Below are 20498 nucleotides of genomic sequence, written 5' to 3' on the forward strand. Positions count from 1 at the left end.
ACCATCTACTTCAAAACCATTTATCATAACTCAACCATTAACAATTAAACTAATTAAGCTTTTTTTGAAACGACTGAATACTCTAATCAAATATTCTAAATCCGAGACCCAACTCAAGCCGCACAGTTCAAGCCAATTAGCCGGTTCTTTCATGTGATAAACAGTTAGACCGCCAGGAATATGGCCAAAATCCCAACGCGAATGAACTGGATATTCGCCACATCGAGCTCCGTTTACGCAAGTTGGACGGACCTCCAACGTTTTCGCTTTCAATCGAGGTTGAATTGCAAAAAAGCCAACGAATACTACTTTTTATAAGCCAGTATCGACTTTTAGATACCTTTTGCAGATCTATCTTTATTTTATACATGATATCTACCGATTGTATTATAGTTGTATAGTTATCTCACTTGTTTAAAATATTTATAATACTAAATGACTAAGTGAACCTACTGTCTCAGCCATATCCCTCGTTTTTTTTTTTTTTTTGCTGGGTACCCAATAAATCCAAGGAGTCCTCCGATTGCGTGTGAGTTTTGGCCAATTCTCGGTCTCTTTGTTTTGATCCCGATTCGAAGGGTTTTTTGCGGGTTCGGTTTTTCCCCGATTCCTGCCTGCGGATGGCTTAATAACGTTATTTTTCTCTGGTCATTGTACTTTTAATGGCCAGTGGCAGCAGGAGCAGCAAACAAATCAAACGCAGACGCCGTTTTGCCTTCGGGCCAGCTTCTTCTGCTCTGCTCAGATGCGTTCCTATTGCCAACATTCGCATCGATCATGATCATTTGGTCGGGTGTTGTTTCAAGCCTTGTTCCTTTTGCCTCCCAACGATCGCGATGACGATGATGATGATCGATATGGGGGTTGTCCCTCTTTACTGGGACCAAGGAGCGGAGGAGCCGAGGAGCGGAGGAGCCGAGGAGCGGAGGATTGGAGGATCGCAGAGAAGGTTGCGTGGCAGCAACAACTTATCGAGGAAGCTTCTCGGGAGGCCCCAGTCGATGATCATGATGGTGGCGAATCGAAATGATGATGATGGAATATGTGGGCACCTGCAAACTTGAGCTTCTGGGTGGCGACGCATAACATGGGCCCAGAAAGCTCTTTCATCGCATGACAGGCGGCCGAAACGTTTAAGCCAAAACGAAAAAGCGGTCAACAAGTTGAAGGGAAGAGCAAAAACTTTGGTTTAGTATTATTGATTTTGTGCCAGTGTGTGTGTGGCGCGGCGCGCAGAGTAAACAAGAAAATTAAAATACGTTGAGCTGGACTACCGTAGTGCATTGTTTATGCACAACAATCAGGAAATATCATTAACAACCAGCGAATTAAATTGTTTACATGGTCAGCATGACAACAGCAAAAACAAGAGATACAAACGTATCTCATTTTTTGCGGCTTTCGTTGGCAGGAGTTTTTGTGTGTTGGCAAGTGTTTGGCTTTTAATTTGGCACGAAACTTGAAAAAGTAATCTTGAAACGAAAGCAAAAGTTCCTTTGATGCGAGATACAATTTCAACTGCAGAATTCAGGAATTTTGTGAAGTTGCGTATAAATATCCAAGAAATGTCCTGGGGACACAAGATTTTACTTAGGGAAAGCCCTTTAAAGAGCGGAAAGTAACTTTACGATGTAATCGCACTTCTCTGCCAGTTCAGATGACCATGAAAAAACATTTTACCCGAGTAACTGGTAGGTAGAGTTATGCGAAAATTATTTAAATACTGCCAAGTCATCCTGTTGTGCATCTAACAGGATTTCGAAGTCATTCTTGATTTCAGCCAAATGATTCAAAAGCTGGCAATTGAAAGGGCAATGTTGGTCCTTTATAGCCACTCCCATTTCATCATTAGCATAAGTAGCAATATCCTTCTGCTTTCATAGAAAACAAAACGAGAGGAAAGATTCGAAAGTGTACAATGGTTCGCCCAGGGAAAATGCACAATTCTGCGTTGAATGTACCCCCACTTTTCAATTTTTCCGGGAAAAATGGAGACGGGGCCTAATGCAACTTTTGTGTTGGCGATGCGAAGAGATTTTCCGCTGCAATTTCCACTGGAATGAATTGCTTGCCAATAATCCGCTGCGACAGTTGGCAAAAATGCAATTAAAAAATTTCCACTTTGTCGCTGGCAGGACGGAGAAAACGCTATTTTCCTTCCCTGCACTTCCCTTGCCTTTCCTTTCTTTTCTTTTCATTCTCATTTTCTTTCTTTTTTTCGCTGGGCGAGTGTGAGTTGGCCTTTTCCGATTTGTTTTGCGTAACTTTGACAGCAGAAACAGCAGCCTCCCCCCATTCGACTTTCCCACTTTTCCCAGCCAACCAACTGTAGCTAAGGAAAATTCTTTCATTTAATAAAATGCGTGCCAAGTTGACAATTTTCACTGGGCCGCCACTCGGCCATAAGGGATAAGCCGAAAGTTTTGCAAGTTTTTGATTTCAACCAGGCCAGGTCACGCCCACCGCCTCCGCTGTCAATCAACAGGGGGTGGGAGCAACAACGGGAGTGGGGCGTGGCAGCAATTTGTCCACGCCAAAGAGCCAGGTGTTTGAGCCTGTCTCCTTGGCCCGCGGCAAAGTTTGCCATTCAAAGGTGTTGTAAGGTGCTAAAAACTTGAGCGGCTTCTTTTTTCTGCCGGCTGAAAGCTGAAAGCTGAAAGCTGGCAAGATAATTCACTGAACGAGGGCTGGGCTAAGAAGTGGATTTATGCTCAAGTATGGGATATGTATTTGGAATATGATCGAATACCACTCATTTAAATCTTAAAAGTTTGGCTAATAAACATTCAAAAGAAACTCCTTGCTTATAAAACACTAACCTCCGGTTTTAATTCCTTTGTCCTGATGCTGGTTATCCTGCTGGACCATTTCCTGTAGCCAGCATGTTGAAACCCGGGATTGATTTATGGCTTTTCCCACAAAACCCACGCACTTGCATCGTGCTCTGCATCCCTAGTGGCTCGATTTGCGGATGCGTGTAAACAAATAATCTAGCTCCCAGGCAGCAGGAGCAGCGCCCAAGTTCAAACGAAGCCAGAGCCACCGAAAACATGTAAAAAAAACGAGCAGCCGGACCACACACGCCACTTTCAGTTCGGCGGCAGGGCTGCTTGCCAGCACCGTTCCGTCTCGTCCCCTCACCTGCCCTCCAGTTGCTCCGGTCCGCTGCTCCTGCTCCTGCTCCTGCTCCCGAATCTCCTGGCCCGACCAGGCCGTATTGATTATTGTGATCTGCCGTGTGCTCCGCTCTGGGGGTAATTATGCAGCCAGGGGACCCAACTCGCCCCAACTCTTTGCGGGAGTAGGGTTTTCGTTTCGGTTTCGACATGGGTATCGGGATCGGGAATGGGGATGGGGGTCCGCCTGTCATTTATTTTAAACGATTCCTTTACACATGTCGGAGGCTTTCGCCGCCAACGTCGCCAGTCCCCTGCTCCCTTAGCTCCCAGCTCCCAGCTTCCAGCTTCAGTTTCAGCTATATAGTAGTACAGCTCGGCTATAGCTTCTGCCGACGGAGGCATGCCAATCATTTTGCGTTGATGAAGTGCGAGTGTGAGGCAAAAATGTTGTTCCAATAAGTTCAGGCATCGGTGCTGGATGCCAGAATGCCAGGAAGCGAGGATGCCAGGAGGCCAGGAGGCCAGGAGGCGGGAGGCAGTCCGTCAGCATTTCAGTGCCTCAGTTTGGCAGTCGCAAATCGCTGATCGATTGTCGGGGGCAGCGTGTTGACTCTATCGTTGCACAAACGGAGCAGCTGAAGTATTGTGTCAACAGCGAATACACTCAATTTGATTCACGCGGCATTTACTGGCGTGTCAGCAATTTAAAGAAAATCAATCAAAAGTGTGTAGGATATTTGGCCAAACATAGTGGGAAAAAAAGGGGGAGTGAGCAGAAGGCTAAAAGGATTTCAATTCGTGAAAGTACACACAGTTCAATTAAAAGTGGAGAACTGAGTAAACATTTGCAGTAGTCGGAATATTATTATCACGCAAGATTTATAGATTTTTATTGCTATATTTATTGCTATAACCAAATATTATATACTCCCCGAAATTTAAACCCAATTAAGGGCACATTTCCGACCGAAAGGCCCTAAGTTGCTGCCAAATTAACGTTCGATCGCCGTTCGAACAAGGGCCCATTCTGCTCGCAGCAGCTAAGTGACTTGTTCCACCTCTTCGCCAATAATTAATTTGTTGAAAATGCAACGCCGACTCTGGGCCACCATGGGCGTCGTGGAGATGGGGATGGCATGGGGATCGGAGCTGGCGGAGACAGGGGCAGGGAATCCGGACAGAGGCGCACTGACAGGCGGGCAGCGGCCTGCATTATGCATGAGATTGGACCTGGAGCCAGGTGGACGGCGGATGGATGATGGAGGCTGGATGCTGGAGGTTGGTGGTTGGAGAAGGGGCGCCTTCAAGGTTGGCGGTTGTCAACTCGCAATGCTGTGCCCCCTTTCCTTCGGAGTCTCTGTCGCTGCCCCAACTCCTCCACACTGATTAAGTCACTAAAACAGGCGGCTGCTTTTCTAACTAATTTGCTGTTAATTTGTTGCTACGCTACGGCCAGACGCAACTCATTTCCTTCCTGTCACAGGGCAAAAATGCTGTTTTACTTGCCTTTTTCCCTCGCCTTCAGCCGTCAGAATTCCGGGAAAAGCCCCTCTTACACACTCACACTCAGGTGAAGCCAGCCAAATCGCTGGCGCGTCGGCGGGGGAGTGGCGAGGGGCGATGGGGAAAGGGCGGAGCACAGCAAAAACTAATTTGTTTATATCAGCAAAATGCATAATAATGCCAGCGAAAATTTCATAACAATTTCGAGCTGACATTTACGAGGCTTCTGGTTCGCTACCTCTTAAATTACAAAACAAGAGGAGCGGAGTATTCAAAATTGGGTGGGCTTAAAAACAAGTGAACTTCTAAATGTTGGTACTTAATCCAAATGTTTGGCTTGAACTTATAACACATGTGTCCCCTTCTTTGATTCCGCTGCAATTAATGGCTTAATCCCCGAAATGGACTCCACTCAGCCGCAGCCTTGGCTGGTAACCGATACTGCTGCCCCGGTGTGGCCCTAATCACTCGGGGACACATGTAATGCCCGGACCCAGCTGCACATGCACTCGAATCGGCAAACACTCGCCTGTCAAAGCGTTTCCAAAGCATCGCCTCGTCGCATGTTGCATCCACAGCAGCAACCCCAAGCAATCCCCAGCCAAAGCTGCACTCCACTGCACTCCGACGCCTCCGTGCCGCTGCCACTGCCACTGCCACTCGGATCTAATGTTTATCTTCCGTGTTTCGGCCAGCTCCGATTTCTTGCGGGGCACTTTGCATGCGGCTGGCTGGCGGGGATCCCCCCCCCCCTTCCGAGACGCGGCCGAGTGGCGCTCAGGCTTTCCATCGAAAGTCACGTGCGGCACATAAAAATCAACGCACATCAGTCTGCTCCGCCGATTCTGGGCTCTTGTTCTTGTTCTGGTTTTCATTGAAAACGAAATCCGAAAATCAAAATGTTGGCGCGACATAAAACAACACAAGCCATCAATGGGGCAGGCCGAAAGCGAGGGCATTAATTAGGGGAGAGCCAAAGTGTATGTATTGTTTTTCTTATGCTTATTCTTATTCGTATTCTTTTTCCCATACCCGTTAATCGCTGGGTAAAAGGGGTATGCCCCGTTTGGGGTGGAGTTCGTAACATCGGGTGAAATTTTTGAAAACAATAAACTAATAAGAATCAGTTAAGTAGCCATAATTATGCAGCATAGATCCTACTTTCAATCGTGTGAAATTAAAGTTAATCAACATTCATGACGCACACCTTACTTTGTGAACAGCGCTTGTAAGTATGCAGCATCTTTGGCGCCAAGACCGCGTAACGGGTATCCAGAAGTCGGTGCCCAAGTGTACCGTTCCGTCTTGCCGTTTTTCGGCCTTTGTAAGCGTGTGTGTGTGCGTGGGGGCGACTTCGGGCCGTCTTCGGGACTTCGTTGGGGCCTTCTTCGTTCCTTGGGAGCTGCCGCTGCCTCTGCCGCTGCTGGCGTCACCGCCGCCTCAGTCGCTGCCTCGGTCGGCGCTGGCGTCGCAGTCGCTTCCTGCTCTCGACGCTCGGGCTTTTTGGCTTTCTTTGCGCACGACTCTCGGGCATTTTGCGTTTGCACGTCAAGGCAAGCGGACGACGAGGACGAGCGGCGAGATACTGCGGAAACAAGTGGCAGCAAGTGGCAAGAGCTGAACTTCCGCACCCGGGAAACGGTCGCGTGTGCTCCGAGTGGAAATACGGAAATACGGAAAATTCGGAAAATTTGAACGCGTGTTCGCCGAGTCGGGGGAAGCGCCGGCAAGTGCCCGCTGAAGAATCGCAACTATGCGTGCGACCACAAATCAAAATACGAATTTATGAAAAGTGCTCGCTCGCCAGGCAAAAGTAAGAGTGCTCGTGCGTGGGCCATCGGCTAATTGCTCGTGACTCGGCAGCCACAGGTGGTGCTCCTGCCCCGCCACGCCCCCAGCCAAGCCGCCCACCGGCCAATTGTTGCGGCACACGCAGATTCGCAGAAGCGTAATTAAAGAGGGACCCCGGGCGAAAGGTCAGCGGCAGCCGCAATTAGCAAATCTAACAGTTCCGAGAATCGACTCGCTGCAGCCCCATTAATTGGGACCCGAATCTCCAAAGAGCAGAACCGACGCACAGCGAAACTCCCCGTCCCCCAAAAAAAAAAAGTCGCAAGGAAATTCATTTTTATTCTCTGGCCGAAGGAGAAAAGTGGGTGGCTGCTGGGGGATTCTTGGGGGATTTTTGGGGGACAGCAGGCGACGTGTGTCAAAGGTTTGACAGGCCTTAATTGAGCGGAGGACAGAGAATCAGGAGACGAGTCGGGCGGGGGTGGATGCGACTGGGGGGTTGGGGGCGACTCCGGGCGAGGGCCTCGCATCTCGGGATTTTCGGATTTACGGACTTACGGATTAGAAGCGAAACGCAATTTATTTCCCTTCGGGGGAGACGGAGAATTAAAAGTCGAGCAGAAACACAATATTTTGTATCTCAGCGCATTTGCGATGCTTTCATTGAAAGGAAAATTGCGAGGGAAAATCAAACTACAGACTTTAAACTTTTCAACGTAATTAGGAGTGGTAGAGATGTTGGGAGTATTATTCGTATAGTTCTACAAAGCAAGTGGATTAACATTAGCAAAGTTTAAAACTGCGAAACTTACTAAGAATAAGGAATGTTTGCTTTTTTAAACAGGAACTCGAGTTGATAAATTATCAAGCAGAAAAAGCAGAATTGCGTGAAAAGTTTTCGATTCAATTTAATCATATTAAGTCAACTATTCTGTACATTTTGGCCACCAATTAAAATTTGCCTCTAGTTCAATTAATAAAAATGCGACAACAAGAAATTAATCCAATTTGCCGACCATTGAAAACATAGTTATAGAGTGTTCCAATCAAAAAGCAATTAATTTAACAAAATTTGCAAATCAATTTAGCCGCAGAACACGCACTCAGAGGTTGTTTCACCTAGTCAAAACCCAAACTTCAATAAAAGAACCAAACAAGTGAAAAATAAATATACAAAGTGAACTAATGCAAAGGAGCACCATGTTGCCAGGAGTGGAGCTGCTGCTGCTGTTCCTGCTGAGCACGTCGCTGCACGCGGAGATCTCCCACTTGCCGATGGCCAGCAACCGCATCATTCTGGACTCCACGGAGCTGCTCCAGAACCCGCTGATCCAGGACGCCGGTGTGCCAGCGGCCAGGGCGACGCCACTTCCACCGCAAAAGTGTCCTTCGCTGCAGCGGTACCGCAAGATGCTAAAGGACTTCGACGACCTGGAGGACCTCTACGTGGACGTGCCCGTGCATATAGCTCTGGCGGAGCGGCAGAGGAAGCGGTGAGTGCGGTATTTGGCTTGTGCTTTCTGGGTTTCCGATGATGGGTAGCAATACGGCTAAGTGCGCTGGCGACGCCGCCTGCCACACAAATCAAATTACGGCCAAACAAATGCGAAAGATGGCCAGAGGAGCCAAACTCAGGGGCGCCTCTCCAAGACGAAGCAAAGCCAGCAAAGGCTGGAGCAGGAGCAAAAAATAATTTATAACCACGACGTGTGGCTGGCCAAACAAAAAACATCCACAGCCAGATTTTCTACGCTCCTGCTTAAGTGTGTGTGCATGTGTGTGTGTTCTCCTCTTATTTGTCTAGTGTGCGAGTTTTGTTGTCCTTCCAGCTGCCGCCACAAATCGCACTGTGGGGTCAGGCGGGGATTCTAGTGAAACCTCTTGATTAAGTGTGCCACTTTAATCAATGATGGGATCCTATCATCTATAACTCCATCTTAATAATATTATTTAAGCGAGAGGCTACTTCTAAGAACATCCGGATTTCCAGTAAAAGTTCCCTTAGTTCGTTAAATTGCTTTCAAAAATTTATAAATTCGATTATCCGGTGTTTCTGTGGCACTCCATGTATAGATTTTCGCCAGCCACTTTAAAGTTTCTGCCAACACACCAAAGTTCGCACACTTCCCTCTGCCCCACTGTTCGCACTGCGTTACACGTGGCGTATGAGTAACGTTCTTTTTTGCGATTTTCATTGGTTTCCGATGGGCCGCAGCTTGGGCCTGGGTCAAAAGAGGCCCGTCACGTTTTCGCTTAGGCTCTGGCTGGACTCCGGGATTTCAGTTTTCATCTTCTCCAGTGAACGTGCACCCAGTGCGCTTGGCTTTTTCCCGTTTTTGCGAAGCGGGGAAACTGGAAGCCCTCGGCTCGTATAACACTCGATCATTTGCCACAGAATGCCAGCAAACATTCAAATTAATGTCGTGGCTTGTCGTCAACTTCTTTTCGGTTCGCTTCTAGAGTTTTTTTCTCCGCATTTCCCCCCTCATGTATGGAGTGTGTACTGGGCATCGGTGTCGCGCGACCCGGCGAGAGTGCTCCAATTGCCCAAGTGCAGCTCGAGTGACCAGGCAGCGGGAATCTGGAGATTCGAGATCGGAGATGCGGCACTCGAGATCCGAGATCCGAGAGCCCAGATCCATCGCTAGAATCAGAGTACGTGACGTTCGGCTCGAGTTGCCCGGTTTGCTGAGCGTGTGAAAGGAACTAGTTGGCACTGTTGCTAAAGAGTCGAAGCTTTGGCAAGAATCGCGTTTATGGCGCGTGCAACCATTAAGCGTTTTGCTAGAATCAGCAGGCCATGCCTATACCCATTTCCATACCCATACCCATACCAATTCCCATTCCCACTTCCATTCCCGATTCCCATTCCCAGTGGCCCCGTGCGTATCCTTCCACGCCATGCCGCCAATCAAGGGGAGGACGCATTATACTTTTGCGCAAACAAATCATAAATATTAATTTTACGACTTAATTCGACGGCGCAATATGCGCTCCCGTTCGCATTGCGTTCTCATTCCCATTCTCAATACCCAGTACCCAGTTCCCAGTTCCCGATTCGCATTCGCAAGTCGATCATTCAGGACGCGGATGCCACTGGCGGCCACCTGTGGCATTCGCTAGTTGGGGCAGCCAGTCAGTGGCCTGAAATCAAAACAAACCCCAAAACTGCCGGAAAGGTGATTGTGTGGTTACCTGCGGAGAAGTTGCCTCGACAGGCGGATACCTCTTAGAACTATGTGTCGTAAAATAGGATTAAGATTTTATGTGCTTACCTCTTTAGTTTAACATAGTTAATAATGTTGATTATTTTTTGCCGTTTTTTTAATTGAGGGTAGCTTTGATTAAAAGTACTAAAGAACTCTCACCTTTACAATTTCCCTATTATTCATAATGAAATGCTTTTAATTCACTGATCAAACTTTTCACCCCGTTACGAACCCGATCCACTAACTTATCCCCCCTTTCGGCCAATTTGTGCAGGGAATGGTGGCAGAATGTTGTTAATATGTTGATGCTGTTGTTTGATTGTTGTTGGCGTTGCATTTTTATGTGCGCCTCAGGCTCGGGCGTGTAAACAACTTTTATTGCCGGCCGGCACTCGGCAAACCCGCCCGCATCTCCAGTTTTATGGCGTGAAACTATTTATTTGTAAGCGCATCAAAGGAGCCACAGCCCCAGCAACAAATTGCCATAAAATGCGAAGCATAATTTAGTTTTGGACTTTTTGTTTTCGGGCCTTAACTCAAAACTACGCAGACCTTGCCGGCCAGCAAAAGCAAAACAAACTGAGTTTCGCACAATGACCAATGCCCCATCATCATCATCTTAATCATCATCAACCCCAGCAGCCACATCCACATCCACATCCACATCCACATCACATCCACATCACTTCACTTCACATCGTCGTCATCGTTCTGCGCCGCCAGAAAAGATCTCCGGCGAGTGTAGTGGGTATAGTATTTTTAGCACTTGTCAGAGTACGAAAATACTCGGCCAGACGCAGTCCGTCTGAGGTTGGGTCTGCGGAATGGGAATGGGAATCCGAGTAGAAATCGGAATCGGAATGGGAATCAGCATCAGCATCAGCATCAACATCAGAATCAAAATCAGAATCCGCAGAGAGACAACCAAGTCCAAGCCAAAGCGAACCGAACAGACAGAGGGGCGTCGCTTCCAGTCGGACGACTCATCACCATAGTTCAATAGTCTAAAATTTCCCCAAAACTAGAGGAAAATGCATGGCAATCGGGGAAGGGGAAGGGAAAGCCATTTTCGAATTACGGACACTAAGTGCTCACTGTGCCCATTTCGGTGTGAGTAATTGAGTGCGTCTTTGTTTCGCATTGTTTGCGTCGTGAATCACTCACAGAATCAGTATCGGAATAATAGAGATATCAAATAATTGTTATGTTCTTGGCCGACAACAGGATCACGAGTGAAACGGGAGACAAATGGGCTAGTGGGCGAACTTCACTTCCACTTGGCTTTCCCGTGCCGGCAGATGATTACTCATGCGGCACTCAATGTCGGCCACAAGATCCATTAATGAAACAGATGATGAATTGTCTCAACAAGTTGCCATGGGAATTTTCCAAGGCGCCATCTGATTTATGACTCCAAATATCTAGTATCTGGCGGATTCCTTTTGAATTCTGAAATCTATATGAATTATAGATTATGTAGATCCCATTAAACTGGTCATTCGTTATTGTTTTGAAATCGTACTGCGTACCTTCTTCAATTTTATTCATTACTTTTTATTGATTTCATTCGAATGGTTTACGCTTCATCAACCTAGTTTACTACCTATTCAATGGGAATTGCCAAGAATCAACGAATTTATTTCCCGTAACTCACATAATTCCGCAAAAGTTGTCCCTGCTCCGTGGCGCTACTTCCAATTCCATTTGGGATATTTTCCAACTGAAACTTGCGCCATCTGATATCCGAGCGATATTTGTTTGGCTGCCCTGCAGTAACTTCCTTTGCAATCAGCGAATGCGCCACTTATAGGGATATCTGCTTAACTCGTTCTTTATCTCTGTTTACGCCCAGAGTTTTCCGGCAGCAGAGCAGCTGGGAAAGCTGAGGCTGATTGTCAATTTGCGGAAAGCGGGGCGAGGAGCTCGTCCACTGCGCACTGCCCTGCCCGCCTCCACTTCCATTCCCGATCCCAATCCCAATGCCAATCCCAGAGGCACGGGCACAGACTCCCCGCCGTTGTTGTTTGCAAAAATAGAATTTTGTCTCTGATTTTAAGTATTTCGCGTGAAAAGTAACAGAAGCGACCCGAACGGCACGGGCCAGACCAACCACACTATACTATACTACACTATGCCATACTATATAGACTATAGACCAGACAAGCGCCCCAGACATCGCAGGAGGATGGAGGATGGGGGATGAAGGACGGGGGGACGGGCTTGGGGATTGCCAGTCAGAGTCAGAGTCAGTGTCTCTCAATTGCAAATTTATGTGAATTGAGTCAATTTTATCGCAGCCATCTAGGGAGTTAGTTTGGGTTAGTTTACTTTTGACTTGTTTGTCCCTGGAAAACTTTGCGTCGTTTGACTGGCGTAAATCGAACGACTGGAGCCACTTGAACTTGTCGCTGCCAGCGGTTATCCTTTTCTGGCTTCCTCCTCCTCCTCCTCCTCCTCCTCTTGTCACTCCTCCTGTCCTGCTGCTCGCTCGTGCTGACCAGCTGGGTTCGCCATCTGTGGATTATTAGCTCGCCAATGAACGTGAGGGCGGCCCAGCAGCTGCCCACCACCAGGATGAAGAAGGGTCCCTTCAGGTGCTCCGTGGTCAGGACGATAGCCGTTTCCGGGAACTGGGGGCGCATCTTGTTGATCCTGTTGAGGTACGTGTTGTTGTACCTAAAGTCCGCGTCGATCTTCTGAAAAATGCCCACGTCGCGCATGAGGCGGATGATGCTGTTCATCTCGAAGAGAAAGGGGAATCCCGCCTTCATGATCATCTGCACCGGACTGCTGAAAACGTTGTTGGGAAAGGCGTATATGACGTCCGCCAGGGGACTCTGCATCGTGTACATCCGGTTGCTCAGGATGCACCGCTGGCCCCACTTCACCGCCTCCAGGTTCTTCGATTGCGGAATGAACTCCGGCGAAATGTTGTATCCGTTAAAGATCCACATGTCGTCGTCATTCTCGAACCAGTCGCGACTCTCCTCGTGGCCGCCAAACGGAATACCCGCGGCCACCACTTCCGTCAGCTCGTCCAGCTGGTGAAGGTAGCCGGGATCCTGGAAGGTGGCTATCATCTTGGACGTGTATGTAGCCACCACGTTCAGGCCATACAAAGTCAGGGCCATGAAGAACAGCCTCGTCGTCTCGCAAATGGGTCGTTCCTGGACGGCTATCGATATGGTGACGGCCAGGGCATTAATGGCCGTAAGACTCAACTGTTGGTAATACTTCGGCTCCGGAAGAATCATAACCAGGGTGAACCAGAACAGCCAGCTGATTATTAGAATCAGGATGAATCCAATCCAGGTGTAGGCTTCGAAAATACCCACCAACGCCTGCCAGGCGGGTCTTCTGTCGGCCATTTTTATGTACCACGTGTGCGCATCCTGCAGATAGGTATCGGATCCCCAAAAATGGTCCGCCACCTCGTTGTCCGGATAATAGCCGCCGAAGACAAAGTCGCACTCGTTGTTCTGGACTTTCCCCAGTAATCCAGTCCAGTTAGCTGGGCCATCCATTTCACCACGTGACTCCAGGCTGCAGGTTTGGTTTACCTTACCAGTGGAAAATAGGATAGTTGTTAGCTTAGCACAATAAGCAGGACTTTTGCAAGCCAAGACGATCTTGAAGTATGAAAGTGTTAAATACTCACATCGAATTTCAGTCGATTTTTCATGAACCCCAGGATCCTCATCTCTAGTCCCAGGATACAGTCGGCCTCCACAAAGGGAGCAGAGATGGAGGAACAGGCAAAAAAGGTGCAGTTCCTGGGACTGAATCCTGATACGTAGTCCTGCATGGAGGCCTTAACGACAGCATTATTGGGGTAAAGTTTGCCATCGTGGCACTGGCCCACGCTCTGGACATTCAGAATCCTGCAGTTTACATTGCTGTAGTAATCATTGACCAGCAGATTGTAGTTCATGGTGGAGTTGGCATAGAGAAGAGCAACTCGGTGCACGTAAAACATTTCCATGAGGTCCTTGAAAATATTGGAGGCTACGCCAAGCGGTCGATTCCGACAAGTCGCATTATGAAAGAGCACCAGAAAACGCGCTCCTGGATTCCAGGATCGCATTTCGACAATTTTTTTCTTCATTAGCTCTTTTAATCGATCCACCGAGTCCACCACTATCACATAATTGTCCGCTAGGATCAGCTCTCCCTTGTCTTCGGTCCCATTCGTGATGTTGTAATCACTGGCCACGCGCATTTGGAAGAGTTCCTCCCTGTCCGGCGGCCCTGGATTCGTGACTGCTTCGTTGATCAGTTTGCTGAATCCTTCCTGGATCTGATCCGCCGGACTGGACAGATGAAAGGCGTGCACCAGCATCAAGTTATAGGCTCTGGTGAAGCGCTCCTTCGGGTTGCGAAAGAAGAAGATTTGGGCGAAGCTATCGAGGCAGCCCACTCCAGCCTTCCACACATCGGGACCCAAGTCCTTTTCGGGCAGCATGAAGATGACCGTGTTGGCCGTCTCATTCGAAAGATTCACTATCCCCTGGCACAGGTTTAAAATCTGCCCCAGAAAGATGATGATGATGAGACCCGGATTATTACACCACATTATTGCTTCTGTCACGTCGGACAATTGCGAATTAACTGCGGCTGGTGTGAGTTTCCGTGGGAAGGTGATGTGACTGATGTCCTACATTTGATTGCTTGGGTATATCGGTTTGGGGTCTGGAACAGTATTAACACTACACAGTGCCTCTGACTGATCCATCGCAAATCGCTGTAATATGATAATCCGTCCATTAAACAACCACTGCTGGCTTGTAAAAGTGCATTAAGTCATTCTGGAGTTTCGCGTCCGGAAGCGCATTCAACTTTCGCCTTTGGCCGTTGTTTGCCTTGTATAATTGACTGCTGTCAGCGTGCCGACAACGAGGATGCCCCCAGCAACAATAATAACAACAGCAGAAAACAACAAACAATCGCCATTGCAACATGCAAGGCTTAAATTAAAGCAAATATTTGCTCAGTCGCAGCGGCGCCACCGCCAACAATGGTCGAAATGCATTAAAACACTCCATCAATCCGAACCTTTTGGCAGGGCGGCCAAAAATACGACGGACTGCATGGTATAATGGCTATATGGCTATGTGGCGCACCAACTTCTGTTCGCTCGTCCGGATTGCGGGGGATGATGACGAGGAGGATGGCCCATGGCGTTGGCCGGAAGTAGCCGGTCATAAAAATAAAACTCGAGATGGCCGACCATCTCGCCAAGTCAATGAGTCATTTGCTGCAATGGAATGGCCATCCTGTCCTGCCCCTTTGGAAACTGCATCCTTGCCAGCTCGAAGCTCCCTGTTTCCCTGTGTCCATGTGGGTGTATCGGCGAGCTCATTTGTCTTAGCAGTTTGTCATTAGAAAAATTGCTCGTAAATTTCGCATTTAATTACAATACAAGAGCCAGCAAATTCAGCAAAGGGCCAGTGCCCAGGGGACTTGAGCGCAATCTTTGGCTGCAACAAAGTTGCAGCGGCATCAGCGAAGATGGATAAACAAAGTTGGCGAAAGGACAAGGATAGCCGAAGAGGGTATACCCTTTCGGATGCCCCGTAATTAAGCCAACTTGTATACCAAAGGTGATTTAAAAGTATGCAGTGAGAGATACAAAATGAGATTCTTTTTGACACCATTGTTATTTCATTAGTTAGTTAGTTAGTTATTGTTAAGTTAAGTTATAAGTTATAAGTTACGACTTATCTAACCAAGCTGATCCTTTAGTCAGGGAGGGTATGGCCAAAAGCCGCTGACTCATTTGGTTCAGTTCGGCTCAGACAGGCGGCAAAACAAATTGCGTGTGATAATTTAGTGTCATCATTTTTGACAAAGGGCGTTAACAGCTCACTTACTCCGCCCCTCGAAGAGCCGCCTTCATCTCGTTCTCCGTCTTCCAGATTTGTGCTGAACCTGAACGACTCGACGCCGCTGACGATTCGCTTTTCGGCGCCCGTGGGCCGCAAGATGTACTACAATCAGACAGGTAAGTCCGCCCCTTTGAGGAGCCGCATACCGCCACCAACCGCCACTAACCCGCCACCCAACCGCCTCTGCAGGAAACCCCCTTCGGCCGGCGGCAGTGGCACCTGGGCCAGGTGTGGCTGTGGGCAGTCTGGTGCTGCCCTGCGCCCTGCGTGGCCAGTACGACCTCTTCGTCCTCGCCCGCCACTCGGGAGCCCTCAAGGTGGACGCCCTGGCAGAGCATCCCCAGCACGACTGGCCCCTCCTCAACGCCACGCACCGAATCGCCATTCGCACCCAGAATCGCGTGCGGAAGCGCGAGATGATCGTCAAGTGGGAAAGGAGGTGAGATCTAGATGATTTTATTACACGGATATACTTATAACTTATGATTATTCAAAATCGTTTCAGCAAGTTTGATTTCCATGTCATGCACTATTGCCTGGTGATTCAGAGACTCTCCATGGACACGCCGCGGATGATCTTCACCAACTTCTGCCAGGCGGTGTCCGCCTACACGGACCAGCAGCCCATGACTCCCAGTTGCGCCGCAGGCGGTCCCTTGGAAGGGATTTGGGGTGCTCCACCCCAGCGGGAAAGGAGACTTAATCCTAGGCAGAACGTTCACATCGTGTGCACGGGGAAGAGGCGCCAACAGCTGCTGCGACGCCTTCTTCCGAGGAGCAGTTACCATCTGGACCTGTTCGGAATCCACCAGGGTAGACAGAACCTCACCCTGCGACTGGCCAGCAGCCAGGTGAACTTTAACCGCACCCAACCTCTGGCCCTGAAGCAGCAGGCTCTGATGCAACTCAAGATCGGTGGACAGCACGGGAAGCAGGTGTACAGCTTCAAGGTTCCGCAGACGACTCGCCAGCTGGGGGAGCCGTTCATGAGGCACCTTTTGATCCCTTGCTCGGGCAGCGAAATCCGGGTGAAGCTGCTACGGCAACGCAGCGAGGTGGGGAAAACGGAGGCCTTCTATAGTCCAACGTACATTCGGCAGAAGGGAGTCCTACCAGGGGAGCGCTATCTCATGCGGTTCGAGCCCAGCAACGATGACGAGGCGTTGCGAGCTCAGAAGGTCATGGTAGGGAGATAATCAGTCCGCGGACTATGTGGCTTGGCCCAAAGTAATGTATACCCCTATTTAACAGGTGGCCCTGAGCAGCGAGGCTCTGTTCCGGGATTTGCCCGAGCTGCCGCAGAACACGACAGTCTTCAATGTGCGAACGCGGTGCAGCAGAGCCACCATTGCATGGAATGGCTCACCGGATGAACGGGAGCTGAGGTAAAGCGCCAATGCAGAGTTATGTGTGTGCGCCTTCTTTTAAACTAAATTTACTTGCAGCTACTGCATCATAGTGTTCAACCTGCCGCAGCGCAATCGCAGCGTGGTGGACTTTACCAACTACTGCATGGACTTTGTGCCCAAGCGGGTGATGCAGTACAGATACTTCGAGTGGATGACCTGCAGGGAGAGGCAGCAGAGGTGGGTCTTAGCAGAGCCTATATGTAACGATATGATAATATGATGCACTACTCCCCACAGTCCCGACAACATCGAGACGGAGACCATACTGAACCTGATGCCGGGTTCCAGCTACCTGGTCTACGTAACGGCCAACCTGAGCATGGGCAAGCCGCTGCCCTACCAGGCGCTGACCCTCCACATGGCCAGTCAGTGCCTGGACGGATCGCACGAGTCCTTCTACTAAGCGCTACCAGTGGTGGTCGTAATCCCCCAATCCAAACCCATACCCAAAGCTTCGCTGCATTTTCGAATACAAACACTGAACTATCCGTCGTTGTAAAGCTACCTTATCCACTACGATTACTACACTATCCTACAAAAAACTATGCTGGTTAAAAGACTATACACCTAGCTCCATATACTATATATATATATACAATATCGAGGCATGTGTTGTGTGGGCGAGTGAGTGTGTGCGTGTGACTTCTGATTGAGTTGCCATTTGATTCCAAGTATTTTCGAGTGCTTAGTTTTGTAATTTGTAGCTAGCCGTTAATGTTTGTATAAACTGTTTCATTGGTTTCCCACTCCGCTTTATTCGATAAGCTCGTTTTCTAGATTTTAGCTTTAGCACTCTTAGTTTAATGTTTAAAGTTAGTTTCGCTGTTAAGTTTACACCGTAGTCGAGGCGTCTTGAGTAGTTCTTTTGTACATTAAGCTTACACTTAGCTCTACATTAGATATACCATGTCGAACCTACGAGTCTACGAACATACGAACATATATATGTGCGTTGAAAGCGTTGTATTTTTTGAAGCCGAACTTATGCAACCGAAAGGAGACAATAAACAAATGTGCTATAAAGGACGAAAGTGTCGCAAATAAATGTGAGCCACTGCTAAAGAAGACCGATTTGCGCAAGGTGTTTTACTCGGCGGCGGCGGCAAGAAGCGTTTGGGGCACAAACGACGGATGAGTGATTGCCACTCGTACCATCATCATGACGATGGCGTGTGGAACGACGTGCGCATAGTAATGACAGCGGATGGCAATCTGAACGATAAGCGGCACCCGATAATGAAACATTAAACTAAACCGTCGGTAGTCGCTGGCCATAAATCTGTCGGCAGTCTGCTCGCAGAAGCTTTTAGGTGCGGACCCCTTGCGCGGCATACTTTCGGGCTTCCGTTCCGTTCCGTTCGCCAATGGCCCTGCTCCACTACACCTTCGACCAGCTCGAGTTGTACCTAGAATGGGCGTTCGCCCAGCACGGAGAGGCCACGCCGATTCCCTCGATCCAGCCGTATCCGGGCGTGTTCGTGGGCGATCTCAGCCAGCTGAACCGCTTCAAGCGACATGCCTTCTCCGCCGTCGTGGGCACGCTCTTCGTCCTCGCCTTCTGCGGCAACCTGAGCACCCTCTATGTGAACAGCCGCCGGAAGCTGCGGCCCTTCTTCCGGGCCTGCCTCATCTCACTGGCCTGCAGTGACCTTGTCTCCAGCATATTCTGCACCGTATCCTACATGGCCCAGTTCCAGGCGCAGTATCTGCAGCTCTGGGTGAGGCGGCAGGGATTGAGCAGACTCAACACAAGCTAATTACAAATCTCCTTAGACAATTGGTGGCTTCATGTGCAAGTTTGTGCCGTTCATAACCACCACGTCGGTGTTGTCCGGCAGCCTGACCCTGGTGGCCATCGCCTTGGACCGCTACTTGGCCGTGATGCGACCCGTGCTGGGGTTCTGGAGTCCCGACAAACGCTTCAGCACTCTGAGCATGCTGCTCATCTGGGCATGTTCGATAGGATCCTCTGGCCCGCTGCTGGGCATCTACGACTACCGAAAGATCTATCTCCTGGATGTGGAGGACTCCAGCGAGGAGAGCGAGGAGGTCGTGACCGCTGTGCCCGAGGAGCTGGTGGTCACCGAGCTGGAAATGGTTCACATGTGCCTGGCCGGGGACGTAAGTCAACGACTGGATTATCGCTTAATACAGTTGACAGCGATTAAGGGGATTTGGACGGGGGGATGTCAAGTTGTTGAATCAATGTTCCGATTATCTTATCAGCCGCGTCGAAAACAATTTATGCAATTCTATAAATATTCCGTTTTAGCACGACGTCGGACTCTACTACGTCATACTGTTCACCCTGATCTTCCTGCCGTGCATTGTGTCCTTCCTATGGCTGAATGCCGTGATTGCGAGGCAGCTCTGGCTGCGGAGACACTACCACCAGGAGCAGCAGGAGCAGCATCAGGAGCCCAAGGAGGGTCAGTTTAAGACCATGGCGAATGGCGGGGATCTCTTGATGCCCTCCACCTTGGTCAGTGCCATGGGAGTGGCCGTTCCCTTTGCGCTGGACAACACTCCCTTGCCGCCCAAGAGTACCGTCAACGCTCCTGGCAAGAAGACCACTGCTGCTGCTCTAGCCAGGGAGGCCAGGCACCGCAAGATGGTGGTGGTGGTGCTGCTAATGATGGCGGTTTTCATATGCCTTCGACTGCCCGCCTGGGTCTTCCTGATCATGCGGCTTTATGGATCCTACTCCGAGCCCATCGACTGGCTCCTGTACTTCAGCTTCGGCATACTGAACCTTTTCAGTTGCGCCCTAAATCCCATCTTCTACACCTTCCTCACCCAGACCATTAGGACCTTGACGCTGGTGAAACACAAAATTCAGGGATTTCTTGGCTGTCCGCCTGGTAAAGTGCCGGATGGTATGCCCACGGATCAGATGGACAAAAGCGGGTGCTGCTGCGGCCTGAGGCCACCCACCTTCACATGGAGGTGCCATCCCAGCCGCGATAGGGCAGCAGCCACCGTAATCCGGGATGTGGACCAGCCAGATCCGCCCTCCGACCAGGTGCAACCGGATCCGAGTAGCCTACGGCGGTTCCTCAGCTACAAGCAGGAGGTGTTCACCATTTACAAGCAGTGCGGTGACTCGTCGAGTGCGTCAATCGAGTCCTCCGCCTGATAGGCGGTGGTCATAAATCACCCGGGTGCATTTGTCGGATACGGGGGCCAACGGTTAGCAGAACCCCAGAACTTGATTGATGGATGGATCCAGCCCCCATTCACTCTGTACAGGCGCAAAAACGGTTTGTCACGGTGGGTATATCACCCACGAATACACTAGCACGCATATAAGATATAAGCTCACATATTATGTACCTCATCAAATGTGTAAATATGAGGAATAAACGAATGGGTGTTGGCAGCTAACTAACCATTAACACATGGCGCAATCGAAATCGGGAAGGTCTCAGCTATTATTGTGACGAAAACCTAAGACCTTTCAAGTACCACTTAAAACTATATTTAGAGAACTTAAGCAAATTGTGAGATTAAAATGCAATGCAACTCCTAAAGGTGCGAATATACCTATTCTTAAATATTTTTACTCTAGAAATACTGACATCT

General features: G+C 49.2%; 3 protein-coding genes and 1 long non-coding RNA gene across 4 annotated transcripts; 2 read left to right on the top strand and 2 right to left on the bottom strand.

Moving 5' to 3' along the window:
- Positions 1-368: 368 nt before the first annotated feature.
- lncRNA:CR44827 (long non-coding RNA:CR44827) lies at positions 369-1369 on the bottom strand. Its single transcript, NR_124723.1, has one exon. It is a non-coding gene; the product is annotated as a long non-coding RNA:CR44827 (long non-coding RNA).
- A 4777-nt stretch (positions 1370-6146) lies between these two features.
- Positions 6147-17986, top strand: nord. The gene is made up of 8 exons (NM_138056.3): positions 6147-6435; positions 7502-7906; positions 15538-15623; positions 15697-15946; positions 16013-16691; positions 16759-16892; positions 16953-17093; positions 17154-17986. The coding sequence occupies exons 2-8, from the start codon at positions 7599-7601 to the stop codon at positions 17317-17319; spliced, it is 1764 nt and encodes a 587-aa protein (NP_611900.1). The 5' UTR covers positions 6147-6435; positions 7502-7598; the 3' UTR covers positions 17320-17986.
- Positions 11947-14195, bottom strand: Ir60a (Ionotropic receptor 60a; the record flags this gene model as incomplete). Its single annotated transcript, NM_138057.1, has 2 exons — positions 11947-13182; positions 13281-14195. 2 exons carry the CDS (start codon positions 14193-14195, stop codon positions 11947-11949), a joined length of 2151 nt encoding a protein of 716 aa, NP_611901.1.
- A 232-nt stretch (positions 17987-18218) lies between the features above and the next one.
- CG13575 (uncharacterized protein) lies at positions 18219-20306 on the top strand. The gene is made up of 3 exons (NM_138059.3): positions 18219-18634; positions 18690-19037; positions 19189-20306. The coding sequence occupies exons 1-3, from the start codon at positions 18281-18283 to the stop codon at positions 20050-20052; spliced, it is 1566 nt and encodes a 521-aa protein (NP_611903.1). The 5' UTR covers positions 18219-18280; the 3' UTR covers positions 20053-20306.
- Positions 20307-20498: the final 192 nt, after the last annotated feature.

Source organism: Drosophila melanogaster, chromosome 2R (genome assembly GCF_000001215.4).
Source record: "Drosophila melanogaster chromosome 2R".
In the NCBI taxonomy this organism is placed as follows: domain Eukaryota; kingdom Metazoa; phylum Arthropoda; class Insecta; order Diptera; family Drosophilidae; genus Drosophila; species Drosophila melanogaster.